The sequence below is a fragment of the Megalobrama amblycephala genome, linkage group LG11 (genome assembly GCF_018812025.1).
Source record: "Megalobrama amblycephala isolate DHTTF-2021 linkage group LG11, ASM1881202v1, whole genome shotgun sequence".
Lineage (NCBI taxonomy): Eukaryota > Metazoa > Chordata > Actinopteri > Cypriniformes > Xenocyprididae > Megalobrama > Megalobrama amblycephala.
The window spans coordinates 2366069-2389076 of NC_063054.1; the positions used below are offsets into that span (position 1 = coordinate 2366069).

The 23008-nt window shown below is 38.3% G+C and overlaps 2 protein-coding genes across 2 annotated transcripts; one reads left to right on the forward strand and one right to left on the reverse strand.

The window, feature by feature from the left end:
- Nucleotides 1-3591: 3591 nt before the first annotated feature.
- Nucleotides 3592-6851, forward strand: ypel5 (yippee-like 5). The gene is made up of 3 exons (XM_048208313.1): nucleotides 3592-3748; nucleotides 5667-5823; nucleotides 5944-6851. The coding sequence occupies exons 2-3, from the start codon at nucleotides 5683-5685 to the stop codon at nucleotides 6166-6168; spliced, it is 366 nt and encodes a 121-aa protein (XP_048064270.1). The 5' UTR covers nucleotides 3592-3748; nucleotides 5667-5682; the 3' UTR covers nucleotides 6169-6851.
- A 2215-nt stretch (nucleotides 6852-9066) lies between these two features.
- LOC125278905 (BTB/POZ domain-containing protein 9-like) lies at nucleotides 9067-19269 on the reverse strand. Its single transcript, XM_048208311.1, is given in 12 exon segments — nucleotides 9067-9775; nucleotides 9858-9936; nucleotides 12568-12675; nucleotides 12935-13124; nucleotides 13214-13323; nucleotides 14842-14961; nucleotides 15081-15241; nucleotides 15243-15301; nucleotides 15413-15680; nucleotides 17003-17366; nucleotides 18792-18986; nucleotides 19126-19269. Coding segments are annotated over 11 exon segments (1701 nt in total). The 5' UTR covers nucleotides 18980-18986; nucleotides 19126-19269; the 3' UTR covers nucleotides 9067-9721.
- Between the last annotated feature and the right edge of the window lie 3739 nt (nucleotides 19270-23008).

Genomic DNA, 23008 nt, shown 5'->3' on the forward strand with positions numbered 1-23008 from the left:
CCCCCCCGACATGAAGCCTTAGATTCCCCTTTTAGCATATTTGTCCAAATTAGAGATGATATTACCTTGAAATGAGTAGCCAATACTTAATTTTACAGAAACGTGGTCGAAAATGTCAGAACTGTTCTTTAATTAATTAATCTCATAATGGTCGAGTGATGACGCTAAACGAGACGCTTGGACGGGATTAGAGCCTACTAAAAATTCAAAAATATATATTTTTTATGTTTATCCTTGACATGAGTTTATGATTTATAATTAGTTTGATGATTAAGTACATATTGTGTTAACCATGGGAAACCACATATTTATCATCATGAAACGTCAAAGCTGGCACAAGTTACTATGGCTGCTATTTTATTTCTCAGGTAAGTTGTAGAATAAAAGTATTTTCTGAATCCATATTACTTCATGTTCTTCATTCTTTCTTGCTGATCTGGTGAATGAAAGCGAGCGATTTCGGACACAGCAACAGTATGGCGGCATTTTAATGCCATTAATGACCGAGCGCACAATTGATGCTTGCGCGCGCAGTAAATCACTTCCGCGAGAGGATAACAGATCTGCACGCGAGGAAACGGGAGCCCGCGAGCTCATTTTAAACCCGCGCGCGCGCATGACATCTCTTCTGCGCGCAGATCAAGCCCTCGCGTGCTCGGACAAGACTCGCAGCACGCGCGTCATCATTCCCCACACTCGCGCTCAATCTTCTATTTTGCTCGCGCGAACACTTTTGATTTTTGTCAGTCGTGGGGCGGGACTTTACTTATTTCAGTGTAACCTCAAATGTCATTGGTCAATTCAGTTTTTCCAGAAGTCTGTTTTGATTGGACGCCTGTTGTAAAACGATTCATGGCTTCATCAATGGACCAGATGCAAGTGAGTTAAACTTTATTTAATAACTGATTGATTGCATTGTTATTATAATATGGCCTTACTAGATACATTAACTTGATTTATTATTATTTTTATGGAGGTGTAGCTGCTGGGGAAATAAGAGAACACATTATATTTGCTGTAGTTCACTGCTACATTACCACTATACTTCCACTAAACAGTATCTGTTTACCCAGCCAAAATTATATCAGTTCTGAGAACTACAGAAATGTCAAAAGTGTCCATTAAATAGTTGTAACTATGATTCTAAATCCAGAATTGCTTCATGTGGCTTTGGATGAAAGAGAAATCACTTGTTCATATCAGCAAGAGTTGTTGTGTAAGCTTTTTGTTATCATTCTTTGTCAGTTTAATATATTATCAGGTTAATATATTTTCCATTAAATACAGTATAAAATGGTTTCAGCATTTCACTCTGTTGAAAGGTTGCAGCTAAAGTTAAGATACAGTACACAGTATGAATGATCATACCCCCGAAACCCAATTTAGAAATCTTTATATCTAAGACATATTTAGTTTTTTTGTTGTTGTTTTTTTATACTATTATGGGTAAACAGATACTGTTTAGTGGAAGTATAATGATAATGTAGCGGTGAACTACTATGTGTTCTCATTTTACCCCAGCAGCTACAGCTCCATAAAAATAATAAATCAAGTTAATATAGTATCTAATAAGGACATATAATAATAACGCAATCAATCAGTCAATAAATAAAGTTTAACTCACTTGCATAATAATAGTAAATACTATAGTGTTTTGGACCATACTATAGTAAAGTGTAGTATACTGTATACATTATATAATTTACAACACTTTGTTAATGAATGCTTCAGTATACAGTGTATTAACTATGATGAACTGATAAACTGTAATAAATACTGTATCCTACTTTAGTTTTTACTACAGTAAACCCTAGTGTATATTGTGGTAATATACCCTATAGTTGTAGAAAACTACAGTATTTGGGTAAATTAAATTTGTTTATATTACCCTCAACAACTACAGAATTACCACAGCAAATTAAAGTACTTTACTTTAGTATGGTTCAAAAACACTATAGTATTTACTATAAATTACTATAGTATTTTTTCATCTGGTCCAAGCCATGTCTAATCGTTTTACAACAGGCGTCCAATCACAACAGACTTCCGAAAAACTGAATTGACCAATGACATTTGAGGTTACACTGAAATAAGTAAAGTCCCGCCCCACGACTGACAAAAATCAAAAGTGTTCGCGCGAGCAAAATAGAAGATTGAGCGCGAGTGTAGGGAATGATGACGCGCGTGCTGCGAGTCTTGTCCGAGCACGCGAGGGCTTCATCTGCGCGCAGAAGAGATGTCATGCGCGCGCGCGGGTTTAAAATGAGCTCGCGGGCTCCCGTTTCCTCGCGTGCAGATCTGTTATCCTCTCGCGGAAGTGATTTACTGCGCGCGCAAGCATCAGTTGTGCGCTCGATCATTAATGGCATTAAAATGCCGCCATACAACAGATTCAACAACAAAGGTCGAGTTCAGAATCGAAGAATCGACTCTTTCGGAGTCGACTCCCCATCAGTATAGAGATAGTGATCACTTTTCGGTCTTTTCCTCGCAAAAAAAAAAATAATAATATTTTGGCTTTTGAACACTTGGAATAAGTTTGTTTGCGTGTTTTTAATTGAGTTGTGCACATGTCTAAATAGTGTAAGTAAATAAATAAATAAATAAAACAAATGTAAATAAAATTACTCTTGCTGATTCAATTGAAAATCATACTCCAACTTGTCATGGCAAAATAGGCTTTATGCCAGAACAAATTCACTTCCACAATCGGAATATATCATATAATTTATGATATAGTTAACAAGTTTGTGAATATTTTGAATAAAAAAAGAAAAACTAAATAAATGCAATACATATCTATCACAGGCTGACGCATCGCCAAGGAATTATTACGTTCTAAAATAATGTTCTAAAATAACAGTCACCTTAAAAACTAACACGGGGACTCAGCTAGAATATAGAGCCCCTAGATCAGGGCTCTTCAAGTAGTTTCATTCGAGGGCCGGATTATCAAATCAAAAAGTTGAGTTGGGCCAGAGGGTCTTATTGGTAAAAATGATTTTATTAATTATTAGGCTTAATTGAAAATATTCTCACAGTGAGACTTGGTAACCACAGGTAAAACCATGCATGGCTACTCACTACCACTGTCAAATGATATTATATTATATGTTATGTTATATAGGCCTATAAAAACGCCCAAACATATAATACACCTTAACAAAGTCATGAATTATATATTCCCCTACCCACCTAATAAATATTGCAATATAAATGGCTATAACATAGTTTTCAATATAAATAATTCCACATTTGACGAGCCCGGCCCTAGAATATAAAAGTGGTGCGGAGTCGGACATGTCCTACAACTCCCATCCGTCCCACCCACAAATTACGTCTATGGTCTTAACACAATTAAAAATATATATTTTATTACAATAATTATTATAATATTTCATTATTTTTTATACATATCAAGAATTTGATTTCTGTGAGCGGTGGTCATTTTTGATTCAAATAATATTATAAATAATATTGTTGCTGGTAAAAATTAATTCCTGATATTATCATTTTAACTAGTAAAAATGGAATTGTCGATATCCACAATTCATGTTTTACAAATGAATACATGTTAAAACGGCTTGCCATACATCATCAGTGCCCGTGATATGCGCATGCGCAGGACAAAACCGGATGTTGACATTCTTCTCGCATGACACTGACAAAGAAGACAGAAAGAGAGATACATTACAAAGCCAAGACAAGTTATCTTTCTAAAACTTCGTGTTTCAACTGGCAGGAAGCGGTGAGATTACGCGCAGACACCGGCTGATTCTGTGTGTTTTCTGTGTGAAGTGATGTTTAGCGCTGCGTTTCTCAAAATAATCATAGAGACTGCTGTCCCCAGTGCTGACGATGATTTTGGGAAACGTGTTACATCAGACTGACGACGTAGTACATTTTGTAATGTCTGTCCATTTAACACACTTAAATCAATGATCATCAGCTCGGTAGCAGAGAAAATGAACTGAATGTGACTGACAGGAGAGACTGTCAAGTCTAGAATCAGACTAGCAATATTACACTAATTATTACAGTTCGTTGTTAATGCTTATAACAGAGATGGACAACTCCGGTCCTGGAGGGCCAGTGTCCAGCAGAGTTTAGCTCCAACCCTAATCAAACACACCTGAACCAGCTAATCAAGGTCTTTAGGATTAGTAGAAAGTTATAGGCAAGTGAGTTTTTATCAGGGATGGAGATAAACTCTGCAGGACACTGGCCCTCCAGGACCGGAGTTGTCCATCCCTGGCTTATAACAATTAAAAGTAAATAGCTCATTAAAACATTATCATATAGCTTTACATAGTTTTCAGTTGAAGTTGGCATGAACCAGAAATTTCTTCAGTATTGTGATAGGCTATGTATCCGAGAACGAAAAAAGTCTCAAAATGGACTATTCTGTTTTTATAGAGCGACATCCTTCTCTGAAGACGAGGGCGGGGAAACCTGTCACTCACATGAGATCCACCAATAGCAAACCACAACCATCCAATCAATTCCTAGCGGGTAAACTCAAGCTCCGCCCTACATTTGTTCTTGTTTGCGAAGCGCTTCACTCTGATATATGGCACAATAGAGGAGAAAAGACTAGCACAACTTTAACAGGAGACAGACAGGTTGCTGGGAGACAGGGATTATTGCCCCGCCCTCAGGCCACTGCACACATCATCAGAGAAGAGATGTTGCCGGGGGGAGGGATTTAATGTTTTTGATTAAAGATTACAAGGGCACATGCTTGTTTAAAGTAATGATGTGAACGATTACTTAAAGGATTAGTCCATTTTTAAATAAAATTTTATAATAATTTACTCACCCCCATGTCATCCAAGATGTTAATGTCTTTCTTTCTTCAGTCGAAAAGAAATGAAGATTTTTGAGGAAAACATTCCAGGATTATTCTCCTTATAGTGGACTTCAATGGACTCCAAACGGTTGAAGGTCAAAATGACAGTTTCAGTGCAGCTTCAAAGAGCTTTAAACGATACCAGACGAGGAATAAGAGTCTTATCTAGAGAAACCATCGGCCATTTTCGAAAAAAATACAACTGTATATGCTTTATAAACACAAAATATCTCCTTGCACGTGCTTCCGCTTTCCGTATTCTTCAAAAAGCTTGCGCTGTATGTCCTACGCCTTCCCTATTCTACTTATGGAATAAACGCCAGTTTCATTTTTTTCCATAAGTAGAATAGGGAAGGTGTAGGACATACAACGTAAGCTTTTTGGAGAATACGGAAAGCGTAAGCATGTGCAAGGAGATATTTTGTGTTTATAAAGCATATACAGTTGTATTTTTTTGAAAATGGCCAATCGTGTCTCTAGATTAGACTCTTCTTCCTCGTCTGGTATCGTTTAAAGCTCTTTGAAGCTGCACTGAAACTGTAATTTTGACCTTCAACCGTCTGGAGTCCACTGAAGTCCACTATAAGGAGAAAAATCCTGGAATGTTTTCCTCAAAAACCTTCATTTCTTTTCGACTGACGAAAGAAAGACATGAACATCTTGGATGACATGGAGGTGAGTAAATTATCAGGAACATTTTATTTAAAAGTGAACTAATCCTTTAATTTAAAATAAACACTGCCATATTACATACAAAAAGAAGAATTTTTAACATCACTTTAAGTAAACATTGTATTTTTTTGTATTTGTTTCTCAGTGTTTGGAGTGCTGCGATGGGTCGAATCTTCCTGGATCACATTGGAGGGACGCGTCTGTTCTCCTGCGCCAACTGCGACACGATTCTGACCAACCGCTCCGAGCTCATCTCCACACGCTTCACTGGAGCCACCGGACGCGCCTTCCTCTTCAACAAGGTCACGTTCAGACAAACACATGTCTAAACCTGTATCTCCACAGCTAAACCTCAGCTGTTCATCAGGTCTGTCAGAGGTGATCTTTCAGCATGACTGAATGAGCTTGTCTTCGTCTCTCAGGTGGTGAACCTGCAGTACAGCGAGGTGCAGGACCGCGTGATGTTGACCGGCAGACACATGGTGAGAGACGTCAGCTGTAAGAACTGCAACAGTAAGCTGGGCTGGATCTACGAGTTCGCTACCGAGGACAGTCAGCGCTACAAGGAGGGCCGCGTGATCCTGGAGCGGGCGCTGGTGCGGGAGATCGAGGGCTTCGAGGAGCACGTGCCGTCAGACGCCTCCTGATCCACGGACACGCGTCACAGTTACTCTCCCAGCAGGCCTTACGAGCTCCAGCCCTGAACACTGGGGTCAGAAACGCTGAGGAGACATTTCACAGCAGCTCCTCAATGCCTGCGCCGCAGAGACCCGTGACACGCTGGAGTGTTTCCACACGTCATACTGCAGCCTTTCCACAAGATGGAGCCATTGAGTGTCACATACAGACCCGCTGCAGGGTTATTATATACAGCGCTCCTCATGTCATGTGCACGGCTCCACAATTATAAACTAAAACCAAAAAAAAATATTTTTGTTAATTAAAAAAAAATTAAAATACACTGAAAAAAGTATGTAAAAAACATATTTTACTTCAAATTGCCAAAGAAAGCTTTTCTCATTTTTATTTAGTTAAATAAAATTAGTTACTTTATTTAACAGAAAAAAGAACTTTAGACATGTTTAAGAAAGACAGAAATGCACAACAAAATTAATAAAACTTAAACTAAAATGAAAACAAAAAATATATACAATTTCAAAATATTTATAAAAACTATGTTATATTTTTACCATATAACTGAGCCAGACGCCTGCGACCCGTGACTGAGGTTTTGCACATTTCACTTCATAGTTCAGAAGATTTTCTTTTCTTCTTTAGTAAATATATTCTCTTTATTGATTTGATCTCAATAAACTTGTTTTAATGCTGATTTAGTGTTAGTGACTCTTCATTTAATCAAGTAATGTGCAGATCACACCTGAATTATTTATAGATCTGCCAATCCTGTTTTGATCTAAAAAACTTATTTTTGTGAGAAAATACAAAATATGCATTAAAGAAAAAACTCTTCATTTGTAAGTAACTTATAAGTGATTATTTTGCAGAAATTAATGGTTTAAAAAATAAATTCAGGAATAAATGATGGAGAATATTAGATGTGAACCCTCTGGGTCATTTGTGTTTGTTTGTTTTCTCCTCAGGTTCAGTCCTCCATATGAAACAGTGAGACACAAACCTTCAACTTATTTAGTATTCAAAGTTTTACTGTGTTTTAATAAGACCAGAAATCACTTCGTCACATATTCAATACAACCAGAAAAACTGTCCAATCCTGTTTATTCAACTTTAACATACAATAAAAAATGCAAATAAATTCATTCCTACAACCAGGTTTAATATGATTGCAAGTTTGCAACAAAATCATCTCCAAAATGCTTATAGCACCTTAATATTATACATATCCTAATTATACAGAATACATATATGTCAGTCGCCAGACGTGATTCAATATGTTGCTGTTAAAATGAGAAACGACAATATGATTTTCCTAAAGAGACGCAAAACACATCGCAAGGTACATAACACTTTGGATTATACCTACTTTGAAACTGGTTTATGGCATAATGTAGAGGGCATTTGTGCTATTTATAATTTTGTGTCTGTTTATCATGTCGTAGATATACTTATATTAGTATGAAAGTTATGAAACAGAAGTTACGCTCGTATTTTCTTCTCTATTGTGCCGTATATCCGAGTGAAAATGCTTCTCAAACAAGAACAAATGTAGGGCGGGGCTTTATTTTGTCTGCAGGGAATTGATTGGATGGTTGTGGTTTGCTATTGGTGGATCTCATGTGAGTGACAGGTTGCTCTGCTCTCATCATCAGAGAAGAGATGCTGCTGGAAGAGATATTCTGATTGCAATAATGATGTGCACCGGTAAATATATTAGAATAAATTGCAATATTCCATAAAAAAAAGGAATTGTCCATTCTGATTTCATGGTGACTTTATAGGTTTATAGCATATATTGACTAAATACAGAACATCTCTTCATGATCACAGTGCTGGTTATCTCGTGCACACCCTGTGGTTGTAGGGGAACTGAACACTTTAGATAAGATTTTGGAGGGTTTATCATTAAGGGCACCCAGGGGACTTCATGAAGCTGGAAGTAGGGCGGACCATTAGATTGGAACCACAATTCTTTTATTACTGTTTCCAAAGATAGAACTCTCTTACATTCCTCACACTTTACAGTATAGGTGTCACAAAACCTACAACAAAGCACCAAAAAGTACCATGGTGTTTTGGACATGAACCAGATTAGCATGAAAATATCATGGTACATGAATTCCAGAATCATTTAACAGCTCTTTAATCACTGTTTATTTAAAATAGTATAATGAAAACTCATGATACAGACATATGCAGAACTACCATGCAGTTCACCAGAATAGTTCATTTCCGCACAGTGAGTTTTCGTATTCAATACATGATCCGTTTGACAATGAATTCCCCAATAGAACTTTCTGCCTTTTTCAGTCAGATGATGCAACAGCCGAGCAATTTCAGCAAAACCCTTTATAAAGTGATGGTAATAGGAGTCCAGTCCTAGAAAATGCCTGTTTTGAAAATAAATTTCATGTAGAAAGTTTCAATCTTCACATTGGCATCATACAACTTCCTAGAGACTTGTTCCAGGCACCCAAGATGTTCTTGAAATGTTTTTACCAAAGACAATGATGTAATTAAGGTATAGCCTACCAAACACGAAGTCCACAGATGTGGTTTCAACAACCAGATGCATTTACACTTGACCTTGACGCCCACATATCGTATCCAATGAGGTTTTTATCTGCTCGTTTTGATCAGTGGCCGATTGTTTGGAGCACTGATGGAGATCATCTATTGAAAAGTTTTTTTTGTGCATCCACATTTGACCTCGAAGAATTGCATCCCCCTTTTGATCTCTGATACTCCCATGGACTCCAGGTTGGGAAGCACTGCTCTGTCCGATCAGAGAAAACACATGACCAGGTGTAAATGGTTCCTCATTCTTAGTGAATTTGCTCTAAAGTCTTACAGTCGATTCATGACTACAGTTTAAGTTACTAGCTAAATTCAAAACATAACTCAGTGTGTGTTTTTTGGAAATCAACACTTTATTGATGAGTGAGTTCAGCAGATACAAACCGAGAGAAATATGCACCGCTTCAGTCTATTTACAGCCTTACAAAATGTGCACCTGTAGTGTCTGTAGAGTCACGACCAGCATCAGATCAAACACAGACACGCTGGAAGACTACTGGAAGATCCCAAGACCAACTATCAAACTATCTATTTCTAGGGCCATTATCACCGCACGTAAAAAAGTTGAGGAAAAGTCTAGAAATACAACACAGAGCAGAATAGAATATCAATTATACTTTGATTCAAATAGGATCAAATACAATGTGTATTTAATACGTTAGGATGAATCATATTAAAACTCAATGGAATAAGTGTTTCGGTACGCTACCATTCCTACAGCGCAACAGAATATATTATAGGAGAAAACATTTTCTTGAATAAATACGTTTTATGATGCTTCAGATCAACTGACATTTACAATATCAAGAAAATTATCTACTAATAAATAACACTTAAAATGAACAAATCAACCAATAAAATCTGGGCAATACAAATGAAACATTAGCCGATAGCTTATTGAGAAGTCGAAGCTGTGCTGACGGTCAGGATTAGACGGTCCTGAGCCGGTGTGCAGTTCAGCACCGCTGACGGGTACGAGGTCTGATGTCACGGGCTGCCCTCCAGCTGTGATGGACACTCGAAGTGCACACAGTGAAACACCTGAGGAATCATGGGAAGAGGTCAGGTCAGGGAGAAACCAGCGCTTTGATTCGCAGGGCTGTTATTCAGCTCTCGCTCTCACCTCATTGGCCGTGTTGTGAGTTCCCACGATCCGAATGAACGCCGCCGCGTGTTTGTCGAACATGAGCGTCTGCCAGGATCTGATGATCACACAGATGATGTCACATTAAACATCCTCTACACACATTAATGCAGAATTACAGAAAATTGTCTTTAGTGATGCACCAAAATGAAAATTTAACCATTTATATAAAACATAAAAAAGTTTTAAATAAATAGTTTTTATATCATCTTTTTAATGATATAATTGTTTCTAATCCAATTCATTGTTGAAACAAACATTTAAATGGTTTAAATTTAATTTAAATTTTCTTAACGGATTCATTCAAACACACATTAATGAAGACAGCATTTAATATAGTGCATATTTTTATCAAAATGCTCCTCTCTAGGGTTATTGTTCTAGCTAACTATCAAGTTTAAGGTCATTAAATGGCTTTTCTGACCTTTCCAACATGATTACGTCATGCGTGGCGCATCGCAGAGCAGTGCAAGATGAGCATTTGTGGTTAAAAAGTGTCTAATTTTTTTTTTTTTTTGGGAAAATGACCGATGGTTTCTCTGGATAAGACTCTTATTCCTCGTCTGGGATCATGAAGCTGCACTGAAACTGACATTTGGACCTTCAACCCGTTGAACCCCAGTGAAGTCCACTATATGGAGAAAAATCCTGGAATGTTTTCCTCAGAAACCTTCATTTCTTTTCGACTGAAGAAAGAAAGACATGAACATCTTGGATGACATGGGGGTGAACTAATTATTTAAGAATCCACAGATTATCCGTGAAAAGCGAGAGATCGATATGGTTGACCCAGTCTTTTATGGCCCATTCACACCAAGAACGATAAAGATTTAGTTCTAAAAATTGTTCTAAATATCAAAGAATAGCCCTGTCCACACCACACCTATAACGATAACAACATAGAGGAACGATATCATTGGGATCACTTTCAGAACTATTTTTTCCCAGCTGTTGAACAATAAAACCCTGACAGCCAATCAGAATCCATTCTAATTTAAAGGCTCACGCATTTTGATCATTTAAAAATTGCAGAGGTCCAGAAAAATCAACCACAGTTTGACAAGTCAAACCCCTTTTCAAGGATACTTTAAAGAAAATGGATATGGAAAACAATCAGTCATACCCTTGGAATAAATGGTGAGAAGTGATTATGTGAGGCTAGCAAACAGTGTAAAATAAAATGACCTCAGTTATTCAGCGCTAGTTGTCTTACGTCCTTTAAAGTTGCAGTGAAAAAGACTGGGTGCTGTTTTGAATCCACTATATTGACTTTGGCAGCTAAATTCACTCTTAGATTAGATTGATTACACTAGCTATTAACTCGAAACATGGACATCTGCTGGATAAAGCCGTATAAATGCAACAAGAACAGCAAAAACATGTTGTACACACTTTAAAGGTGTCGTAGAATGTCTTTTTAAAAGATGTAATATAAGTCTAAGGTGTCCCCTGAATGTGTCTGTGAAGTTTCAGCTCAAAATACCCCATAGATTTTTTTTATTCATTTTTTTAATTGCCTATTTTGGGGCATCATTAAATATGCGGCGATTTAGGCTGCGGCCCCTTTAAATTCTCGCGCTTGCTTTAAACAGCATGAACAAAGTTCACACAGCTAATATAACCCTCAAAATGGATCTTTACAAAGTGTTCATCATGCAACATGTCTAATCGCGCAAGTATGGTATTTTTATGGATGTTTACATTTGATTCTGAATGAGTTTGATAGTGCTCCGTGGCTAAAGCTAACATTACACACTGTTGGAGAGATTTATAAAGAATGAAGTTGTGTTTATGAATTATACAGACCGCAAGTGTTTAAAAAATAAAAATAACTACAGTCTTGTCTCCGTGAATACAGTAATAACCGATGGTAACTTTAACCACATTTAACAGTACATTAGCAACATGTTAACGAAACATTTATAAAAACAATTCACAAATATCACTAAAAATATCATGTTATCATGGATCATGTCAGTTATTATTGCTCCATCTGCCATTTTTCACTATTGTTCTTCCTTGCTTACCTAGTCTGATGATTCAGCTGTGCACAGATCCAGACGTTAATACTGGCTGCCCTTGTCTAATGCCTTGAACATGGGCTGGCATATGCAAATATTGGGGGCGTACATATTAATGATCCCGACTGTTACGTAACAGTCGGTGTTATGTTGAGATTCGCCTGTTTTTCGGAGGTCTTTTGCACAAATCAAATTTACATAAGAAGGAGGAAACAATGGTGTTTGAGACTCACTGTATGTCATTTCCATGTACTGAACTCTTGTTATTCAACTATGCCGAGGTAAATTCAATTTTTAATTCTAGGGCACCTTTAAAAAAACACAGCGTGTGAGCTTAGAATAAACAGACTGTTATCATTCATTGGTGTGGACACAAATATAGTTATCTTTATAGTTTTTCGTTCTTGGTGTGAACGGGTCTTTAGCATCCACACAGCTGACATGAAACAGTAGTAGGAAACAGACGGTGACACAGTCAAAACACAGTATTGAAGAAACACTAATTAAACATCACCGGTCAATGGTTTCTGTCCTTTTTGGTGCATCACTACTTATTTACATTTTCTGTCTTATCTTTATTATGTAAGCGATCTGAGAGCGAGTCCAAATGAATCTGCAGTATGAGTGTGTGTTCTTGAGCAGAGGATGACAGAAGAGATGCTGCTCACCGACAGGACAGTTTTGTGCGGTCCACCACTTTAGTCCACTGCTGCTGGTTAGTAGACACCTCGATGTAGTAACTGTACGAGCGTTCGTCACAGTCCCACAGCAACAGCCTGAAACAAGCCAAGAAACACTGACTCATTGGTCATTTTTTCCATTTATTTATACCTTGTGCATTTTAATACATTTTACATTTTTAATAAAACATTGTTTAGTATGTTTTTAAAGCTATTTTAAATATGATGATTCATGAAATGTCCTCATATTTCAACCTTACGTTGTAATACCAGTGTAATACCCATGTCATTATACAAAATGTGTCCTCATAAATCATAACAACACACTCTCACTCTCAGACACACACAGTCGTACCGCAGTGAGCTGATGATGTAGGGCTGGGCCAGCTGAATGACGATGGCTCCGGAGCCCAGCTGATGACACGTGTAGCCCGAGTCCCAGTCGTAGTTGCGCGTGTCTCCGTTCAGGAGGGCGTTTCTGCAGCGACTCACGCCCTCGATCACGCTCGCACACGCCGAGATGGTGGCCACGTTTTCACTGGGCACTACAGACACGAGCAGGACAATCCATTCATTCAAATATCACAAACTCAACGGCTACAGATTAAATCTCAGCACTGACACCAAGACTTACCCAGCAGGCCTTTCTCCAGAGTGAACGGATGGTTGGTGAACATGCACTCGAAGGCCACCAGATGGAAGACTTTATTGACGGTGTTGTGTGTTCCTACGATCCGCACGTACCTGAGACATGAAGACCACCGTTAAATACAGCTGCTGCAGGAAACACAACGCTCTCATCGTGATGCTGACGGTAGAGTCCGTGACTGACAGCATGTGCAGCTGTGAATTTGTTGATAGCTTTTTAAATCAGCAATATGAATCAAAACTTAATCAAAATTAGTGCTGGACTGTATTACAAAATTAACAATAATGACTTAGTCATGAGAATGTTTAGTAATTATGAAAAATCAAAGGAATAATAGCTGTGCTTCATCACACGCACCAATGTTATTTTACTATTTTGAATTAGATTTTTATTTTTATATTTTCTGTTTTCACTTTAATTTTAAGTTTTAGTAATTTTTTTTGTGTATTTTGGTCATTATTTAAAATATGTCCATGTAGTTTTTATTCATTTTTATTTAGTTTTGGTTTATTTAGTTTTAGTTATTTTAGTACATCAAGTTAAACTAAACAGAAATGTGAAATGTTGCACTGACAGCTAGCTGAAATATACATATATTTTATTAAAGTTTACCTTTTTTAATATACATTTAATTTTTTTCAGCAAAGGGTTATTTTGTTTCAGGTTTTTTATACATCTTTCAACGATTTTTTTAGTATTAGTTTTAGTCAACAATAATAACCTTGTTACACACTTTTTTTTATTTAATCTACATGAAATACTGTATATTAATGACATTCAAGAAAGGGAGAGAACAACGGATAGAAAAAAACTTAAGTCTTGTTTTTTTAATGTAATTTCCAGATGACATGTACCAGAGGAGCAGGAATCCAGTCACATGACCTGTCTTGAGAACAAATGACTCCGGACTCAACTTGGATTGAACTGCATGACTCAATGACTCAATAACAACTGTAATTAAAATATATCTTTTTAATTATTGTGCCAATAATTGATGAACAAAAGGCAGAAGTCTTCATGAATGCATCCCCCTGCAGAAGCGCAGTAAAATACACTAGATAGAAGAGAATCTCCCAAGATCACTTCTTTTGGATATAAACACTTGGAAAATTACCATATTCATAACAAGAGATCTGCTGTATGCATAACTCACAAAGCCAAGATATCAACCTCCAACTTCATTCACCACCTCCGGAAGGAAAGCTATGTAAGCTAACCTGTTATATATAGTTTATAGTTAATTTAACTAATAATATCTAGAGAGAATAATGTTCACAGCACACTTCTGTTTACAAAATAATGTTTTCAGATGTAGCTTAAGGCTGGCAATATATTAAAATGATTATTAACTATTGCCTCTTCAAATAATAGAACTTTATATGTCAAATATGTCCCTCTCTGTAATAATGGAAAACAATATACAGAATTATTAATGATATCACAGTGTTTATTAGTGATGAGTTCTCTTTTTATATGTATAGCATATGATGTTAAAGCAATATTTGTATTGGTTCACCAGGTTCATGTGATGACCAGTTCTGACACCTGAAAATGTCAGTTCATGGCCAGAATAATCTGAACTGTGGTCAGGAAGACCATGATCAATGCTTTACCTGCAGACACGAGGAGAGAAGAACAGATTCTGCCAGGAGCGGCACAGGAACTTGGAGTGATCCACCACTCGAACCCAATCCAGCTCGTCCATGGACACCTCAATGTAATACGAGTACGAGCTGCAGGACAGGAAGACCGACAAAGAACTCAATAACATACAACAAGCTTTCAAACAAAATCAAGCAAAACCTCGATGATGACCAAGCACACTCTGGTGTGAGATCTTCGGGAATCTCACCGGCTGTCTCGGTCCCACAGGAGGATGCGGATGTGGTTGATGATGAAGGCCTGGCCGAGTTTGATCTGGATCCCGGCGCGTCCGTCCTCCTCAATGGGGTGTCTGGAAAAGCCGTGGTCCAGGTCGTAGTTCTGCGTGTCTCCGTCGAGTAGCGCCGACTTTCAGCTCGCCTTTGACCACCTGAGCGCCGTACTTCATGGTGGCGATGTTCTCCTCGGGAACTGCACACACACGTCATCACTATCACCCAGAACACTTTTACACATTTTAGAGATCACATTTTTCCTCTTGGATCGGAGCTGTTGTGAGTTTTTTGAAAACCTCAGACTTACTCAGCATGCCGCGGTAGTTCAGGTCCATGTCTCGGCTTTCGGAGCGCGTCTTGATGGCGTCCAGAAGGTCATCTGGACTGACCAGACCCGAGGGACGCACCACGTTCAGCATCTCCGTCAGCGTCATGAGCGGCAGACGCACAGCTGACATCACTTCCTGTGTGGCCGACCCTTCGCCATTCTGGCGACACCAGCGAGACAAAGCCTGGAAAATCTCCCGCTCGCTGGCTGCGAAAGAGTCTCGCTGAACGACCATCAACAGAGCTGCCTGTGGGGGATAAAATAAAATAATCACATTTAAACTGGATAACACTGTGTCATAACCAGACGCAACACCATAAAATGAATCTTTTCCATGTTAATCAGAGCTTTTGTTCTAACAGCATCATCTCAGGTACTGACTGTGTGCTTCATTTAATGTTAAAAGATTTTAATGCGAGTCTGAATTTCATTTTGCGTGACCTTTATAGCCATTCTAAAAACAATGGATAATTCAACTCAGCAATAAGAACATTTAAACTGAAGATTGTTTCAGTCACTCAGTATGTACTTTTAATAATGTTAAAGTGGAATAATATTTATGAATTTGTTTATTGTGAGTGCAGTGCACCTGCAGAGACTCCACCAACATGCTCTTCTGATTGGCTATAATTTTTGATTGATTTGGTTGCGAGTGCAGTGCGCCTACATAGAGACTCCGCCCACACTCTCTTCTGATTGGCTGTGATTTTTGATAGATTTAATTGCGAATGCAGTGTGCTTATAGAGAGACTCCGCCCACACTCTCTTCTGATTGGCTGTGATTTCTGATAGATTTAATTGCGAGTGCAGTGCACCTGCAGAGAGACTCCGCCCAACACTCTCTTCTGATTGGCTGTGATTTTTGATTGATTTAATTGCGAATGCAGTGTGCTTATAGACAGACTCCGCCCACACTCTCTTCTGATTGGCTGTGATTTTGGATTGATTTGGTTACATATTTGTGTTGAATAATTATAATATTCAATAAGAAACTACATAAAGAATGTGACGCACTTCTAAATAATATTTAATGAGAAAATAATGTTCATATGTGATATTCTCAATTTCTGATTTTATTTGCTATTATGCTTTAAAACTTTTTGTGTGAAGTGAGCTATTGGTAAGATGACGAAACTGATATTTTACTATTAGTTAACTAGTAGCCCACATGGCCTCGATTTGATCACTACATTTTAATGACAGATTAAGGCTAGACACCACAGGTGAATAAGGTGAAAAAATAACTAATAGATATCGCCATAACCAGTTTAACCAGTTCATTAATCACAGTCAACTGTTTTGTATTACAAGTTGAAATTTTATATTTGAATATGCAAATGAGGAATTATCTAATTAAATATGTCCTAATTTGCATATAGAAGTCTGAACATTGGATTAAGCCATGTTCAAATTTTTTTTCATTTTGTTGAGTTAAAGGTCTTACAGAGTAACCATGTCACTCCTCCTGAAAATGTGTGTTTGATTGTACTGATGTTGGTGTATGAAAGTAAAAGTAAGATCAGTAAGAGTAAAAGTAAGATCATTCCCTCGTGTCCTGGAGTGCACTACCTTAGACAGCGTCATGAACCCGTCTGACAGCAGGACGTCCGGAGCGTGCCGGTCCATGTAGCAGCAGCAGGCGGCGGAGAGGGCGCTCAGCGAGTACAGAGTGGCCACGTCGAACACCAGACACACGTTCTGCGTGTTGAGCACCGTCCGCAGGAACTCGGAGGTGGAGTCCTCCAGCAGCTGCAGGCCGTAGCGGTTGGCCAGGCCCAGGAAGTCCAGCAGAACATCCTCACGTGCGGAGCTGAGACTGGCTCTGCCCGTGTACAGATACTGCAGCAGCATCCCGAAGGCTTCGGCACGTGTGTCCTCCAAACACACCTCGGCCTGCGGCTGCGACTCCTTCATCCCGCCGTACAGAAGAGCCCTGAGGAAAATATAAAATTAAATAAATAAGATCCCGAACACTGATGGCAGACTTGGGTAAACAGAATCTAATCTTAATGAACTAGTTTAAAATGTTTGAAAGAACTTCTATGTTGGCTTGTCTTAAAATTTTGTTTTAAAATTAAAAATCAAATTAAATTTGAAGTTAAATATGTAAAAAAAAAAAGGTGTAGCTTGATGACGCCAAATTTGAGCGCAGAATCTTGGGACATGTGGTCTCCACCTCAACGGACGCTGGAAAATAATTGGGATTGGACTCGGGAAGAAATCATGTTCATGGATGCGATTATTAACGTTACTGTAGTATGAAGCAGAACAGGAGCGAGTGTTGTGGAGCTGAACGAGGAGCTGGAGCGATTGAGCAACACACGCCTCACGAGCAGCGGGACTTTTATTATGACACAGTCGCCGGCGCCGCTTCGTCGCCGCGGTCATGAGTATGAGGTAACACAGCTCTGTTTATCATATTAGATACATTTGAGAGTGTTGAAAATTATGTTATAACGTTACTCTGTGCATTCGCTCGGCGGCTGCTGTGAGACACTGTTACACACTGCAGTAAGATAGATCGATTTTAGAATATAATATTAAATGCTGGATGGATTGTGTTGATAAATGGCATGCAATTAATTTTAAAACGTATTGTATGATGGAGAAAATTCTGTATTACTGTTACTAAAAATAAAGCTGCATCTGATTATGCTATGTTAGCTACTTGACAAAATAGTGTTTTTCTCTGAGGCATGGTAAAGCGTCGTACTCGTAAAAAATAAAGAAAATTAGATTTAAACAATAAGACTAAACATGTTGAGCTATATAACAACTAAAACCGGAAACCGAGGGTAACGCGGGTATGACGCAATTGACAGGCGACTCCTCACATGTCCCGGAGCCTTGGTTAAAATTGCAATTTTCTCACGATTTACAAATAGTTGGAAACATTTGGGATATTGTAAGTACTCAAGTGAACAAAATCTATAACACTGGCCTAGAGGTTTTTGGATATTTTACTGTAAAAATATTACATATTGCACCTTTAAGTCAGAACAGATGGACAGATGTTCTGGTGTTTGCTGGGTGGTTACTACATTTTGGGTGGTTCCTAGACTGTTGCTGGGGTGTTGCTATATGGTTGCTAGGGTGTTCATAAATAAAACAACACTTCTCTAATGATATACTCTAACGAGATTGAGACATTTACAATCTCTTTGAGGTGTTTAACAGAGTGTCTCGGTGCTCTGGATAGTGTTATTAATTCTGTTAGTAGTTTTTAATTATGTTTTAATAGTAGTGATGATGACTTCATGGTAATGCAGCTGTTTCGCACATTTTGAGTCAGGTGTGTTGATGAGGGAGTGCTGGGGTCCAGCACAGGTGTGAGAAGAGCAGCTATAAAAAACTCTACCTGAAATAGTGGCATCGTGCCGCGAGAATGACGCGATGCGCAGGAAAGCGCTTTTGCTCTACGAGGAAGGTGACGTCACTGTACTCCTGTCCCGACACCAGCGAGCCCAGCTGCTCGGACAGCAGGTGCACGTGATCGATCTCCGACACGGAGGGCAGCGGCCGCAGAGGGTGACTGTTGCTGCTCATCGCGCATCTGAGGAGGAGAGTGAGCGCGACGCGTCAGTACACTGACATGAACACACACACACACACGTCACATATGCCATCATCACACACACTGATCACATCATCGATCGATAACAGTGTCCGTGAGGGAGCTGATGATCACATACCAGCAGCAGATTCAGTAGAGCTCCAGGTTATAGTCACAGTGGAATCGCAGCGAATACTGTTTATCTAATTTAAAAAACCGCTGCTATTTTGATGCTGGACATCTTGTGGAGCGACACTGGCCGATATGAGCGTGACCCGGATGTTGATGTGTGTTGCCAGAAGCGGAACGCACAGCAGCGCCCTCTGGGAGCGGTCCTCCCTTGTAATCGGGTCTCTATTATCAACTATCAGTTGAATATACCAAGTGCTTTTGATCGATATTAATTTAAAATGTGTATAGCTTACTATATAGTGCATAATAAGCAAAATAAGCTATCAGGCTAATCGGGTATCATGCTAGCACATAAATAATAGAGGGTATGCATTGACGTCACTTTCCCGCCGGAATACACCCCCTCAGCCGGACTGAGTGGCAAAAGAGTGCTGCATTACTGGATTTAATAGAGGAAACTGTGAAAACGTGAGTAAAACAAACGATTATCAGTTTAAACTAACGGTTGGACTCAATATAGTGTTCCTTACAATTTACCAAAGATCCATGGATACTGACATGCAGCCTGGAATCGTGTTTCCTGACATTTATATGTGCCTGATTTCGACGCCGGGGAAATACATAAAACAAATTTACCTGTGAACACTTTATATAACATAGGTAGGCTAGGTCTAAATCTGGGTGATCACTTATATCAGTGTTATGTCATCATATTGTCCAGCCCTAACACTTTTATAGTTTTTGTCAGTGTTTATTTAAAAACATGCAATTATGTAGTATAAGATGGTGAATTTAATTAAGGAGTTGTCAATACAATATATAACAATACAATATATGATTTTACCTCAAAATTCATTCAAAATATGATAACTGCAAACTAGGGCTGAAACGATTAGTCGACATTATCGACAACGTCGACAATAAAAAATTGTCGACAAATATTTTTGTTGTCGAATAGTCTCTTGATCTCATACGACCTATTTGAAGGGCCTGCAATAACGCGGTGTAACCAGTGGGGCGCTGTAGCGCAATACTGTAATGCAGCCCTCCGGGATCCAATCCAATAAAAGAAGTCAGTGCTTTGGAGAGCATAGTGCAAACGACGTCGAACCCGTGAAATGTGGGAGATTAACATAGCATAAACATAACAAACATAACGTTTAGCATAACTACAGAATACTGTCATGCAGGGCCACCAACTCTCATTCAAGACTCACTGTTCTCACGCCACACGTTCATTTTCTCACACAGTGAAAGATGCATCGCAGAGCAAAGAGGACAGACAACGCACCGACAGATCAGGTTACTTTTGATATAAAACTAAGTCTAAGCTTTTAAATTCAGTCAATATTACTACGGGATTCAAACAATACTTGTGGTGGTGACGCTGTTTAACGTTGTGTGGCAGATCGCTGTAACACCTCGGTTCAAGCGGCATGTGAACCTATTCCTCTCTATTACAGCGCGAAATAAACATGAATGAACATCAAAAAGTACTTACTGAACTTACTGAAATGAATCCATCTCTATTGTAATCACTTAATCGGAGTTTTAACCGCAGAAAGAAGTCAATAAAACTTGCAAACAAATATATCACACAAAATGTAACATTTACCTCAGGAAAGCCATTCAATGACCATAAACTCGATAGTTTGTGTGTGTGTGTGTGTGTGTATATATATATATATATATATATATATATATATATATATATATATATATATATATATATATATATATATATATATATACACACACACATACTAGGGCTGCACGATATCGCATGCTATTCTCACGCGCATTTCGTCAGTAAAGCCGGTTCCCTGATTACCGCTAAATCGCCATCACCTGCTTTCAAATGAAGCGGCATTTAATACACATATATATGATATGTAATATGTGTATGTATGTATGTTGTTTCATTTTTCACAAAAACCCCCACATGATTACATTATATTTATATATTTATATTTATAGTATATTGCAGGCCCGGCTCCACGGGGGGGCCAGGGTGGGCCTGGCCCACCCAATCAGAGGCTTGGCCCACCCTGGCCCCACACCACATAACAGCCAATCACAAAATTAGTGTGATATTCAATTCAGCTCCAGACCAAGCGGCAACCTCCCCCTTAGTAGTGCTGCTAAAATATATATTTTTTCTAAACATGTCTCTAAAATATGTTAAACCGTTCAATACCGCTTCTCTACAGTATCCATATGACAGCGAGTTCACGCACATCGCAGCCTCCTGTCACTCACTCAGCGCAGCGGCAGGCCTCGAGACTCTCGTTCGGTCCGGTTGAAGCGTTTTTGTTATGATAACAACTGATACGACAACTTTAGCATTCATTCATTCAGTGTTTCCCATTAATGACCATGTGCGCCGCCACCGTTTCATAATGAACCGAAAATTTAAAACATAAATGGTCTCTACATTGTATTTTGCCAATGAACTAAAATCGAAACCGTAATGGCTTGTGCCTTAATAAAGCACCAAAATATATACAGTGATTAAGTATATACTATTTAGTCTGTTTGTGCTGCGTGTTTTAAAGAGAAGTGTGAACTTTGCTCACACGATCAGCTGGCGATTTGGTGATCAAAATTAAAGCTCAAGGATTATAAATTGGCTACAAACTAGTATTTTAATTTTCCTATACGTCGTGTAAAGTAGCCTAACCAATATATATATATATATATATATATATATATATATATATATTAGATTGCATTTGTTACAATAGCCTATATGGATATTACTGTCATGTATGTATTATTATTTTATTGTTATAATTGTTTGGCATCCTAAAACACCTAAAACGATGTAGACTTTATATCACAACTAAAAATATGTTTGAACCCTCTTTAATGTCCAGGTACAAGTCAATGTTGTTTCTTTGGTCAATTTGCACACTGTACATGAGTTGAAGCTCTTAATTTTGAGCTTCCAAAGTGCACCAGATTGATGCATTTAACCTTAAAATGTACAAAATTTTCTTACGGGGGTGCATGCCCCCGGACCCCCCTAGAGGAGGTATTGGACAAAAGTTCTAATTTCGTACAGTATAAACAGCTCGTGCAAAAAAATTAAAATAATAAATGTTGCAAATATTATTTGTGTTATCTCACATTATATTTTGTAATGTGATTTTTCAAAATAGTATAATAGTTTATAACAATAACAATAACAAACAACCCTAACAATTGCTTTATCTATATCAATAGACATGTGAGATTAAAGCATTAAAGCCCCCCACCAATCCGACCGGCCCACCTGGAATATCATTTGGCCCACCTTTCATCTCATATCTGGAGCCGGGCCTGGTATATTGGTCTATTCAGTTGGCTTAAAAATGATTAAAAATACACTTTTAAAAGCTGAAGTGATTTCCTTGTTTTATTTACTAGTTAAAGTACAGTATAACTCAATATTTTAACTAATTGCTAAAGTAGAATAATCGAACAAAGCCTACTGATTAATCAGTGCAATAATCGATGATTAGTCGATTAATCGTTCTAATAATCGACAGATTAATCGATTATCAAAATAATCGTTTGTTGCAGCCCTACTGCAAACCTACATTTTGCTGCTTGGAGTCCAGTTGTTTAATTGCAGCAATCCATTGCTTCTCTTTTCTGTAGCTTTCAGCAGTCTGTAAAAATATACCTCAGATTTTTTGTCAGATCTATTTGTATTTTGTACAGTCAGTCGCAAAGCTCTTTCCCATTTTAGATGTGTTTTGTGTGTTTTTCACGGCATTCACGCTGAAATTCACGCAGTCTTTTGCCACTCAGTGGGTCTAACCGCAGTCACAACGGCTGACGGTGACGTCACATGCATACCCTCTATACAGACATTAATGGTCATTATAACATAGTACACAAACAGC